General features: G+C 43.4%; 1 protein-coding gene across 1 annotated transcript in view; it reads left to right on the top strand.

Moving 5' to 3' along the window:
• Positions 1 to 11845, top strand: part of LOC126484431 (cytochrome P450 6k1-like) — a 132182-nt gene extending 120337 nt beyond the window's left edge. Inside the window, exons 7-8 of the mRNA XM_050107946.1 lie at positions 7581 to 7832; positions 11542 to 11845. Coding sequence (XP_049963903.1) covers positions 7581 to 7832; positions 11542 to 11708 — 419 coding nt within the window. The 3' untranslated portion in view covers positions 11709 to 11845. The remainder of the gene's footprint in view (positions 1 to 7580; positions 7833 to 11541) is intronic.
• Positions 11846 to 13497: the final 1652 nt, after the last annotated feature.

The raw sequence follows: 13497 nt of genomic DNA, 5'->3' as shown, positions 1-13497 counted from the left end.
CGTTACAGTCTAGTTCGCATTCCCTCTATAAGCAGCAAGCTATGCCTCCCTACCTTATTGTCTGGATCCCTGTGTATTTGAGCTACCCCGCCATGACAAGGCCTAATCTATGGGGGAATGCTAATATTATAAAAAAATATAATAACACAATGTCTATGTATGCTATTTGCATTAGTTGCAATTAAAAAGAAAGCATACAAGTGCGTTTTTCTCGAAAACGCATTTCTAAGCATCTGTATTATCTTATACACTCCTGGAAATTGAAATAAGAACACCGTGAATTCATTGTCCCAGGAAGAGGAAACTTTATTGACATATTCCTGGGGTCAGATACATCACATGGTCACACTGACAGAACCACAGGCACATAGACACAGGCAACAGAGCATGCACAATGTCGGCACTAGTACAGTGTATATCCATCTTTCGCAGCAATGCAGGCTGCTATTCTCCCATGGAGACGATCGTAGAGATGCTGGATGTGGTCCTGTGGAACGGCTTGCCATGCCATTTCCACCTGGCGCCTCAGTTGGACCAGCGTTCGTGCTGGACGTGCAGACCGCGTGAGACGACGCTTCATCCAGTCCCAAACATGCTCAATGGGGGACAGATCCGGAGATCTTGCTGGCCAGGGTAGTTGACTTACACCTTCTAGAGCACGTTGGGTGGCACGGGATACATGCGGACGTGCATTGTCCTGTTGGAACAGCAAGTTTCCTTGCCGGTCTAGGAATGGTAGAACGATGGGTTCGATGACGGTTTGGATGTACCGTGCACTATTCAGTGTCCCCTCGACGATCACCAGTGGTGTACGGAGAGTGTAGGAGATCGCTCCCCACACCATGATGCCGGGTGTTGGCCCTGTGTGCCTCGGTCGTATGCAGTCCTGATTGTGGCGCTCACCTGCACGGCGCCAAACACGGATACGACCATCATTGGCACCAAGGCAGAAGCGACTCTCATCGCTGAAGACGACACGTCTCCATTCGTCCCTCCATTCACGCCTGTCGCGACACCACTGGAGGCGGGCTGCACGATGGTGGGGCGTGAGCGGAAGACGGCCTAACGGTGTGCGGGACCATAGCCCAGCTTCATGGAGACGGTTGCGAATGGTCCTCGCCGATACCCCAGGAGCAACAGTGTCCCTAATTTGCTGGGAAGTGGCGGTGCGGTCCCCTACGGCACTGCGTAGGATCCTACGGTCTTGGCGTGCATCCGTGCGTCGCTGCGGTCCGGTCCCAGGTCGACGGGCACGTGCACATTCCGCCGACCACTGGCGACAACGTCGATGTACTGTGGAGACCTCACGCCCCACGTGTTGAGCAATTCGGCGGTACGTCCACCCGGCCTCCCGCATGCCCACTATACGCCCTCGCTTAAAGTCCGTCAACTGCACATACGGTTCACGTCCACGCTGTCGCGGCATGCTACCAGTGTTAAAGACTGCGATGGAGCTCCGTATGCCACGGCAAACTGGCTGACACTGACGGCGGCGGTGCACAAATGCTGCGCAGCTAGCGCCATTCGACGGCCAACACCGCGGTTCCTGGTGTGTCCGCTGTGCCGTGCGTGTGATCATTGCTTGTACAGCCCTCTCGCAGTGTCCGGAGCAAGTATGGTGGGTCTGACACACCGGTGTCAATGTGTTCTTTTTTCCATTTCCAGGAGTGTACATATACAAATTACGTGAGGTGCTTGATTTCATATATTAAGTTATGTGAGGGATAAATACTGCGCCGGAGTGCTGAAGCTATTATCGTAGAGTGATTTGGTTCCTCAGTTGCAGAGTAGAACTTCTGAATTACGCGTTATAACACGCGTGCAGGTTTTTTTGTTTTTTATCTCTTTTTTTTTTTGCTTCTCCACAAAAGTTCGAATCCAAACACTACCTGATGACAGTTTTCTGACTTTTCAAAATACGTACACGATATTCCATAAGTCCATGAAACTCGTACATCACAGCTCGGGGTTCCTCGTTTTTGAGTTACAAACATTAAAAAAAGATTTGCATCGCCCCAGTTCCCAGAAGTCCTGAAGATAGACGTCGACTGTGGATATTGTATCACAGACACAATCCCTTTCACTATTCAGAGATGTCACTAAACTCGCCCAAAGATCTAAACAACCATGCATGAGCAGCGTTTATTAGGAGGAAGGGTCCGACAGCTGACCAGTTCCAGTCATTCCACCAGGAAGGAGGTACACAGCTCGTGTTTTCTGTAGTTCAACCAAGCCTAGTTCGTCATTACCGCGGTTCGATCTCTGCCGCATTGTTACTTTGTGCCAGGAAGTTCTCTGAACGAGGGAAGTGTCCAGGCGTCTCGGGGTGAACCAAAGCGATGTTGTTCGGACAAGGAGCAGATACAGAGAGACAGGAACTGTTGATGGTATGCCTCGCTGAGGCTGCCCAGTGGATTACCGCTACCTACGTATTATGGTTCGGAGGATCCTTGACAGCAACGCCACAATGTTGGATAATGCTTTTCGTGCAGCCACAGGACATGGTGTTACAACTCAAACTGTGCGCAATAGGCTGCATGATGCGCAAATCCACTCCAGAAGTCGATGGCGAGGTCCAGCTTTGCAACCACGACACCTTGCAGTACAGTACGCATGGGTGCCACAACATGCCGAATGGACCGCTCAGTATTGGCATCACGTTCTCTTCGCCGATGAGTGTTGCATGTGCCTTCAACGAGACAATATTCGGAGACGTGTTTGGAGGCAACCCGATCAGGCTGAACGCCTTAGATCTACTGTACAGCGAGTGAAGCAAGTTGGAGGTTCCCTGCTTTTTGGGATGGCATTATGTGCGGCCGACGGACGCCGCTGGTGGTCATGGAAGGCGCTGTAAACGCTGTACGATACGTGAATGCCATCCTCCGACCAATAGTGCAACCATATCGGCGAGGCATTCGTTTCCATGGACGACAATTCGCGTCCCCGTCGCTCACATCTTGTGAATGACCTCCTTCAGGATAACGACATCGCTCAACTAGTGTGTCCAGCATGTTCTTTAGACAAAAACACTATCGAACATGCCTGGCATAGATTGAAAATGGCCGTTTATGGACGACGTTACCGACCAAACACTCTCAGGGATCTACGCCGAATCGCCATTGAGGAGTGGGACAGTCTGGACCAACAGTGCCTTGATGAAATTGTGGAAGTATGCCACGACGAATATAGGCATGCATCAATGCAAGAGGACTTGCTACTGGGTGTACGAGGTACCGAAATGTACAGCAATGTGGACCACCACTCTGAACTGAAGGTCTCGCTGTATGGTGGGGCAACATGCAATGTGTTCTTTTCATTAGCGATAAAAAGGGCGGAAATGATGTTTCTGTTGATGTGTATTCCGATTTTCTTTACAAGTTCTGAAACTATCGGAAACGAGGTGATGCAAAACTTTTTTTGACGTGTGTATTTACAATCTAATCAGTGACGTAGCTCATTTGTCCTTGATGGCTACTAATTATCTGCAAACACAGTGAAATTCACATGTCTACGTACAACTATTGTTTTCTACTTTTCATCCAGTCACTACTTTTTTTCTGATTTATGTTTTACTTCACATTAAATGCGTTTTTAATTCTCTGAAAGAGCATTTAGTTTTATAAGACCAAATATATTACAGTGAAAAAAATTGTGGAACTATTTCGATAACACTTCTGTCTGTTGTGTCTAAGCGTTCAGTCATGTCTGTATATAGCGTTTCCCAAAACTTTTCCTTGTTCAGATTTATTCACAAGGTCATAATTTCCTATTTAACTTCATGTATTATTTGAAAAATTCTTTTTTCGAAATGATGAGGAATGAATTAGTTTACATGTTATGTACAAGTGGTTAATGTTATGTTATGTTAACCGGGGACCTCGAAACGACGGAGAGGCTCCGTCCCCGCCGCAGCCGCAGTGATCCACAACCCCACGACGACTATCGCATTCCACTTCACCCCTCCGCCGCCCCACACCGAACCCAGGGTTATTGTGCGGTTCGGCCCACGGTGGACCCACCCGGGAACGTCTCACACCAGACGAGTGTAACCCCTATGTTTGCATGGTAGATTAATGGTGGTGTACGCGTACATGGAGAACTTGTTTGCGCTGCAATCGCCGACATAGTGTAGCTGAGGCGGAATAAGGGGAACCAGCCCGCATTCGCCGAGGCAGATGGAAAACCGCCTAAAAACCATCCGCAGACTGGCCGGCTCACTGGACCTCGACAGCCGGGAGGATTCGTACAGGGGACCGGCGCTCCTTCCCGCCCGGAAAGCCTTGGTTAGACCGCACGGCCAACCGGGCGGGCGGTTAATGTTAACTTTAATAAACATTATAATTTTTAGTCCTACTCATACAACTAAACTTTACATATTTCTCTTTTTATTAATATTTTTACTGTCTACCAGTTTTTAAGTAGAAATTCGTGAGTGGAATACAGGGAGTTGTCCAAGAGGAATGATTTTTAACTGCAATCTAAAACTTGCCTGACTACCTGAGACACATTCTATGTTATAGATCAAGAATTTTGTTGCTGCATGCTGAACTTTATTCTGAGCCACGTGCAGCTGTAACAATGGGTAATGAAGATCTTTTTTCCCCTCTAGTGCTGTAGGTGTTGATATCATCGTTCTTCTCAAATTGCGATGGATTGTTTATGTCAAATTTCACTAGCGAATATATATATTATTACAGCGCAGTTAAAACGCCTAGCTCCTTGAAGACGTACCTACATGACGTGAGTTGATAAACACCACATTTTATTCTTACTGCTCCCTTTTGTGTAATCAGTCCTTTCTTTACCCCAGGAAATTATTCTGCATGAAATTATTGATTGGAAATAGGAAAATTATGTCAAAAGGTTGATAGATTTGTTTCCATATTCGCAGTTATACGAAGAGCAAACATAGAGGATCTTACATGTTTGAGGAGCTCAGTAATATACTTCTTCCAGTTCAAGTTTACATAAATACGTACATCCAAAAATTTGATGTATTTTACCCTTTTTAATGACCCTGTGCATGTTGTACACCAGTTGTTGGTAAGACTATTTGTTGTACAGAATTGATTATAGTATGATTTCATTTTTCAGAATTTCGGGAGATTCCATTTTCCGAAAAAATCTTAACAAGTCTTTGGATAGTATCATTTACCTATTCCAGTTGTCGTGTATCGCCGCCTCTACCAGCTCCTTCAATCTGTGCGCAGTCTTTTAAATACCCCGTACTGCGTCACATGTTCGCTACACCGTCAGGAAGCTTTCAGTCACACAAACATATGCTCCTAAGTTGTAAGAGGAAATACTATACGTGGTCATCTGCCACCCCGTTTATGAAACAGTGTTGGTTATATGAGCTTCAATTAGCAGATTTAGAGTACTGTAATTACATATATCGCGTCCACTCCACCTATTGTTTTTTCTAACACGGACTTCGTAGTATATTTTCATGAGTTTTTGTGGAATGCTCTCCATTAGTGACGTACCATTATTTCTACTTTATTTTGCACTAGTGTAATCTTAATTTTATTTTGGATCATCATGGAATATAATAGGTGAGAACAGTTGAATTCTGTCAAGTGCCTACAATGCAGCCATCAATTACAACACGCTTGCATGCTCTGACTAGGAAACACAGACTCGAAATTAGGAAGTGTCAGCTCCCGTTTCGTTTTCCTTTTCCTGACAAATAATTACGAAAATATCTTCCAATATCAATAAAGGTCACCTATAAAACGAATGTCACCACATTAAGGTACGTTAGTGTTTGGAGGGCCACGAGTGATTTATGAAGATCCTGCTGACACGATTAAAAAAAATTACTTCTATGCTCGCGCTCAACAGCAGTTTCAGTTTACCTACTGGATGAAGGAATTACTCAATGTGAATTTTATTCTGACATATTAGTATTTTTTGCTGTGACTGACAATTCGCAATTTTTCACAAACACAACTTTTATTGATGCAAGTTCACAAGGTTGATGGCTGAACATAGAAACGAAAGGTAACCATAACGATGCCTGCAAAAGTCTCCTAATTGAGGCAAACAAAAGTTCACTTCTGATTTTCCACAAAGGTTCGTGGTAACACACTCACACGCTAGTAACAGTCCAATACAGAGACAAAGACGTAATCTCCATCGGTCGCAGTACACGAGGTGGGCATCTGGCGTGAACTTTGGGGCTGGTTCTAGCCTCTAAATAGCTGTCTCCAGCCATTCAGGTTTTGGCGTAGTGATACTTCCTGCAGGTCGTGACTCGAGCTCCCCCTGCAAGAAGTAGCGCTCGGCATGTCTGTTTCCATTATCTTGTATGTAAATAGCCGGTGTTTACCATGGTGCTTTTGGTACGCCTTGGGCATAGAAAGTCTCATCCTCTGTGGTGTAATACGTGCTGCCGGCCCTCAGGGGCTGCCTTGGCTCTGGTATAACACTTTTTTTTAGGTTGGGCTCCACAGCTTTTACGAAGGCCTTTTAGTATATAGTACCACAAAGAAGTTGAAATATTTCCAGTGGTGCAAGTAGATTTTTTTCATTATCTGGTAGATGTCGTGCCATTCTCCAGGCCATCTATGCAACAGATCCATCAGGTGCATTTCAGCCATTCTAAAGCTGCCCATATCGACCCTTGGTGATGTGAGTGTGTAGTCGAAATGCGAAGCATCAACCACAGCTAAACCGAGACCAAGCAGACCTCGTGTACTCATGGACTGGGACTGTCGAATTCGGCGGATGATGTTTGTAAAAAATGGCATGGAATCAGTGGAAGGAATGGCACAACAGTTCCAAAGTGATAACAGCTTTCCAGTCAGCACAGTGACTGAGCATACGGAGTTGAAAAGAATGGGCTAATATAGTTGAGAAGCTCCTCATATGCCAAACTTCTTGTTAGTAAATGCTAAGCACCTTTGAGGTGGTGTAAAGAGTGATTCCACTGAACGGTGGATGACTGGAAACGATTGGTTTGGAGTGAACAGTCGACAGATGCCTGGAGAATCTTACCTGTCATCTTGTGTAGCGTCAATAGTGAAGCACGAAGGAGGAGTGTTTTACATGGTTAGGTTGTGGCGGAGAATAGCAGTCCTGAAGTAGAGTGGACTGCCCAGAGCCCTAACTGAACCCAATGCAACACCTTATGGATGAGCAACAACGTCGACTTCTTTCCAGACCCCATCATTACCTTCTTTGGTTTCGGTTCTTGAGGAAGAATGGTCTCTGATTCCTTCACAGAGATTCAGTCACCTCACTGAAAGTGTCCCCATTGGTGTTCGAGCCCTCATAGAGGCGAAGGTTACCTGCTCCTGGATAAATGTCACATAAAAAGTGCTCGGTTACTTCTGATCAGTTAATGCGCGCATTGTACATCCATTAACATCTCGCACCACCAATTATTATGTATAAAAGGATAAAGCATTCTGATAGTTTACAATCATAGTTACGAACTGGCATGCGTACTATGTCAGAACCAGTCTGATTTCTCCAAAGCATACCAATTGCCACTGCATTGGTGAGTTAAGATGTGTCACTGCTTGTCAAAATGCCTGTGGCCTGTGACTGACTTCCCACTTCTTGTTTTCTAACAGAGACACTCAGAAAGTACCCGCCGCTGCCTTTCCTGAATCGCGACTGCACGGAACCCTACAAGATTCCGGACAGCGACGTCGTCGTGGACAAAGGAACAGGAATCGTCATCAGCCTCTTTGGACTTCACTACGACCCGGAGCACTTCCCTGATCCGGAGCGCTACGACCCCGAGAGGTTCTCAGAAGAGATAAAGGCCAAGAGGCACCCATACGTGTACCTGCCTTTTGGGGATGGACTTCACTCCTGCATAGGTTTGTCTGTTTGCAGTTGTCACGGCTAACATTCTTCAAAATGCACATTAATAGAAGTATACTACTGTAATTAGTAGCAGTACTAAAATAGTTATTGAAACAAGGACGAAAAAGTTGACAATACAATTAGGTTTAGTTTGTTTCTTGAGTTTCCTGGATCAAATACAAAGCATGAGCAAGTCTGAAACATTTGCTTACGTAGACTACTTGTTGAGTATTTACAGAGAGCTTTATTAGATCCACTTTACAATGTTAGTGCTGATCTTAAATCTAGATACGCCACTAAGATAGAAGAACACATTCCCACGTATATTTAATGCCATCTATTAGTAATAGATCTGATCCGGAGCGCTACGACCCCGAGAGGTTCTCGGAAGAGATAAAGGCCAAGAGGCACCCATACGTGTACCTGCCTTTTGGGGATGGACTTCACTCCTGCATAGGTTTGTCTGTTTGCAGTTGTCACGGCTAACATTCTTCAAAATGCACATTAATAGAAGTATACTACTGTAATTAGTAGCAGTACTAAAATAGTTATTGAAACAAGGACGAAAAAGTTGACAATACAATTAGGTTTAGTTTGTTTCTTGAGTTTCCTGGATCAAATACAAAGCATGAGCAAGTCTGAAACATTTGCTTACGTAGACTACTTGTTGAGTATTTACAGAGAGCTTTATTAGATCCACTTTACAATGTTAGTGCTGATCTTAAATCTAGATACGCCACTAAGATAGAAGAACACATTCCCACGTATATTTAATGCCATCTATTAGTAATAGATCTGATCCGGAGCGCTACGACCCCGAGAGGTTCTCGGAAGAGATAAAGGCCAAGAGGCACCCATACGTGTACCTGCCTTTTGGGGATGGACTTCACTCCTGCATAGGTTTGTCTGTTTGCAGTTGTCACGGCTAACATTCTTCAAAATGCACATTAATAGAAGTATACTACTGTAATTAGTAGCAGTACTAAAATAGTTATTGAAACAGGGACGAAAAAGTTGACAATACAATTAGATTTAGTTTGTTTCTTGAGTTTCCTGGATCAAATACAAAGCATGAGCAAGTCTGAAACATTTACTTACGTAGACTACTTGTTGAGTATTTACAGAGAGCTTTATTAGATCCACTTTACAATGTTAGTGCTGATCTTAAATCTAGATACGCCACTAAGATAGAAGAACACATTACCATGTATATTTAATGCCATCTATTAGTAATAGATCTGTACGGTGGAAGAAGTTTGAATCACAAATTTTTATTAGATATTACAAGCATATGGGCCATAAAATAACATACTGCCAGAAAACATCGTGCTAATACCGTGTAATACCACCGCTTACTTCGATAATGCGAGTAAGAGAGCATATAAGTTTCTTCGGGTATTCCACACCATGGTGAAGCCATTTATTCTTGATTACCTGACAAACCCGGCATCACCTGATTATTCGCTTTGCCAGTTTTCTATTAGGAACGAAAACAACTGAACTGTGTTTGAGATATGTCGCTTATTTATCTTAAAACTGATTTTAAACAATATTTATAGTCAGATGTCCAGGCACCTGGGCGCATCTGCTTCGGGTGTCTACAACGGATTTTCTAAACGTCTCTTTGGCAACGCCTCTTCATAGCTGTGTTTGCAACTATTGTTTTCACTTACAACCGTTCGCGGTTTGCAGTTGAAAGCTACCAGATGTCAGGAATTTCCTGAAGTTGAGTCGACTGCAGGAGTATCTTAGTAGTAAAGAATAAATGCAATTTAATTTCGTGCATAGTGCTCAGTTTTTCACGCATCTCAGTGTCATATGTCCTCGACTATGTGTGTTACCATGATAAATTTTGAAGGTGCACTTAGCGGCCTATGCGGATACAATCTGTAAGATGTATTGCGAATGGCGTTATCAACACAGAAATAACAAATTTAAACGTCATGCATGATGCGGCAGCTTATCAAGCAGCTCATTGTCTATGACGTCATATCTCCTTAACTATGACAGGTAGGTGGTTCTTACCACGACAGCGATTGTCGCCTGACAGTAAGGGATACATGTACCAAGTTTGGCTGAAATCGGTAAGTGGGCAAACCGCACACACATACATACGTACAGTTTTATAATATGTATGGATTAGATGGCGTAGATAAGGAGATATGACGTCATAGACAATGAGCTGCTTGACAAGCTGCCGCATCATGCATGACGTTTACATTTATTATTTCTGTGTTGCTAACGCTATTCGCAACACATCGTACAGATTGTGTCCGCATAAGCCGCTAAGTGCACCTACAAAATTTGTCATGGTAACACACATAGTCACTGTTCCTGAGTGTTACGACCAGATGAAACTAAAATAGACCAGCCATAGGTGTGGGGTTTTTGATTGCTGTTGAAGACGGCTCATTGGAACTACGACACACGAAATATTAGTTCACTTTATTACATGAGTGAATAAAAAGATTTATTTCGCTTGATACAATCATTTGCCACAGGAGAGTTTGATAATATACAGCTGTCACTGACTATTAAAGCATCACTTGAGGCACTAATTTACAAACAGCTCTCTTGAAGTACAATGTTGAACACATACAAAAAGTACATTGCCATCTGAGGTTTGAATAACTCTTCAGTCCTACTCGATAATGTTGACTGCTTCAGCTGAAGTCGCGATCCGGGGAAGAGTGTTTCAGTGCTCGAATCTATATTGACCTCTGTGGGGGGGCGCTAGTGTGCTGAGATACACGGCATATCTTCTTCAGCCTCTCCCACTCATCGTTGTAGACACCTGCAAGACTTCGCTGATGTCTTTAGTATCCATGTGCGTTACCCACTTCAGTGTGGCACCTTGACCTTTGGACGACACCAAACTGTTGCTTTACACTATTTGAAAAGAAGCAAAATCCCAATATATATGATACTTACTACACACACCTAATCTCAGCCGTCATTCATCTCACTCCATCTATTGCCCATGGTGCACCACAGTTACCTCGGTGCCACTTTTGTATAGTACCATTTTGCCATGTACAGTTTTCTTCAACCACGGGCCCCTCGAACAGTTTACAAACCTAGCCATTTCGGAAATGGGCTGGTAGCCGTTGGTTATGTCCTTTTGAACTTCAGATATATCCTTTCGTTTCCGCAGTACTATAACGACTGTGCTGTTTTCCGTGTCCCCTCGACATACTTTATATGCCCTCCACTGGCACTTATCCTGTGTGAGTGGTTATTGCGAGCTAATGTCGAATATAGGTGGCAATCAGATTAATGGGACTGGACCGTGTAGTTTCTAGGCATTTCCTGCTTCTATGTGCTTTACGGTGCGAGTATGACCTCAGCTATTTTGTTTTCCTAGGAACATACCAATGATTACATCCCACTACTGTTAGGAGTGTAGAGTGTTGGGGCTTCATACCATTTTGAATTCGCATACCTCCGTAATATTATTAATAAGTGTTTTCATGCAGCTAATTTATGGTATAACTATTATTCCTCTCACATTCATTCTTGATTCGGCACCAATTTATCAAAAGATTAATGAAATTGAATCTTTCACATTTTTTCTCACTACTGAACTACATGAACAGTAAAGGCAAAACATGCTTTTGAAATGTTTCACTGGCAAACCCCAATGGTCTGTCTACATGCCGAGATTTTTAATTGATGTAATTAAGTTATCAGCAATAAATCGAACCCCATTTGTTTGTGTTGCAGGTATGCGACTCGGTTTATTGCAGAGCAAAGTGGGTCTTGTCAACATTCTGTCCAAGTGCAGCATACGGCCTACTGAGAATACTACCAGGCATATCACCTACAACACCAGAAGTATACTGCTCTTGCCCACAAAGGAAATCGAGCTGAGATTTGTGAAACGAAGCTAGAAGACTCATTATGTTTCAAACAAAAAATAAGGAGCAAGTTTGAAAACTGTATCTCTCTGAATCACCTGACTACTCTGCAGCAGGGGTTACTGTTTGTTTTATTTTGTAATAATAAAATATAATAACTATAAAGCAAATTTCTAACGTTTACTTTCTTCTTCCCAGTATGCGCAGAATCTAGCGGAAATATGAATATATGACTAGCTGTACAGTTCTCAACGCAGAAATACCCATCATACTCTGACAGCCGAATTTCCACCTGCTTCCGGCATCAGAATGTGTCGTTGTGAAAACAAAATAAAATCCAACTTTAAGAATAGATGCACATTATTTTCAACACACCTACTCGTGTACTGGATGTCATTTAAGTAGCTAGATCACATTAGAATTTCTAGTCATGATTGAGATTATTCAACTAATATTATCAAATTTTACTCTAATAGCATTTGCAACTTCATATGTTTAAACTTACTTGCGATTAGTATAATGCTCGTAATCACTAGAATAATAGTTATTATAGTTAAAACACTAATTATAATAGCAATAATGATAATTAAAGTAAGGTGATTACCATGATAATGCAAGCCATAGTGGTAAGTATACAGAGCACTGATTAGCGATTCTCAAAGCAGAAATGAATGAAAGTCAGGTAAATGAGTAAGCGGACCCATAAGCTGAACACTTAATGGCCGTCTGATCCAATTATTTAGTTGATGCCTACATTCACATGGGTGGTACACTGTTGGCCAATATAATGACAAGCCCAACAACAATAGCTAATATTGAAAGTTCACCTATAACCCATACACAATGTAGCAGGAAGAGCATAGGATTAAATTTATAGGTTCTCCAGGCTCACAGTTTAGTACACAAAGGTGCCAACCCTAGTACACACAGATGTTCTGCATCATGTCGAAAACATTCAGCTCTATTTCACAGATTATCAGCGATAGTGACTGGCAAGTGGTGTAGTCCCAAAGGCTTGGTAACCAATGACTAGATGTTTTCGATGGGCATGAGCTGTGGAGCACGTGCTGGCCAAGGCAACAGTCCAACATCCACCATATCAAGGTATGTCATGATAGCATGGGCAACATGAAGTTTTGCGATATATTGTTGAAAGATAATGTCACAGAGTCCTTCAAGAAAGGGCACTGTTTCCATCCTTAATTTGTCAGAAACGAAACACCTGCAGTGTAAATAATTAGCTTTGTGAACCAGAGGTGAGAGTGTTGTCTACCAAAGGGTATGGCGTATCATCACGCCAGATACAGAGTCCATACGATGAAGATGAATGTGGTCAGTCAGCATTCGTTTTCCTTGGGACCTTCACACATGGATACGTCCATCTTAATACAGTATCCACAACAATGACTCGTCTGAAAAGACGACGCGGTGTCACTCCTGCGTCCTCTGCCATAGCTGTCGGCGCGCCACTCTCTGCTGTCTCTCTAACGAAAACAGCAACAGTGATCGAGGATCTGACAGAGCATGATGGTCCAGACGTCACCACACTATCTGTCTGGTTACTTGTCAGGGCTGTATGATCCGGCTCAGCCGAGCGGAAACTGTGTTCATTTGGTCGGGCACGAGTGACGTGGGGCCTTTCAGATCCTGCATGACGTTGACAGCGGTTCCCTTAAAACATCGATTCCATACTCACAATTCAGTCTCGCCAGGCCAGGATACTGGCGATGCCAAATATCGACCCATGCCACTGAATGTTTCTACTTACTCATGGCGTATTACGATTTCCTCACGAACAACCAAAATTTAAAGGTGATTTCTG

Source organism: Schistocerca serialis, chromosome 6 (genome assembly GCF_023864345.2).
Source record: "Schistocerca serialis cubense isolate TAMUIC-IGC-003099 chromosome 6, iqSchSeri2.2, whole genome shotgun sequence".
NCBI classification, from domain to species: Eukaryota; Metazoa; Arthropoda; class Insecta; order Orthoptera; family Acrididae; genus Schistocerca; species Schistocerca serialis.
The sequence above is the reverse complement of the archived record's forward strand: the minus strand, read 5'-3'. Positions and strand labels throughout refer to the sequence as shown.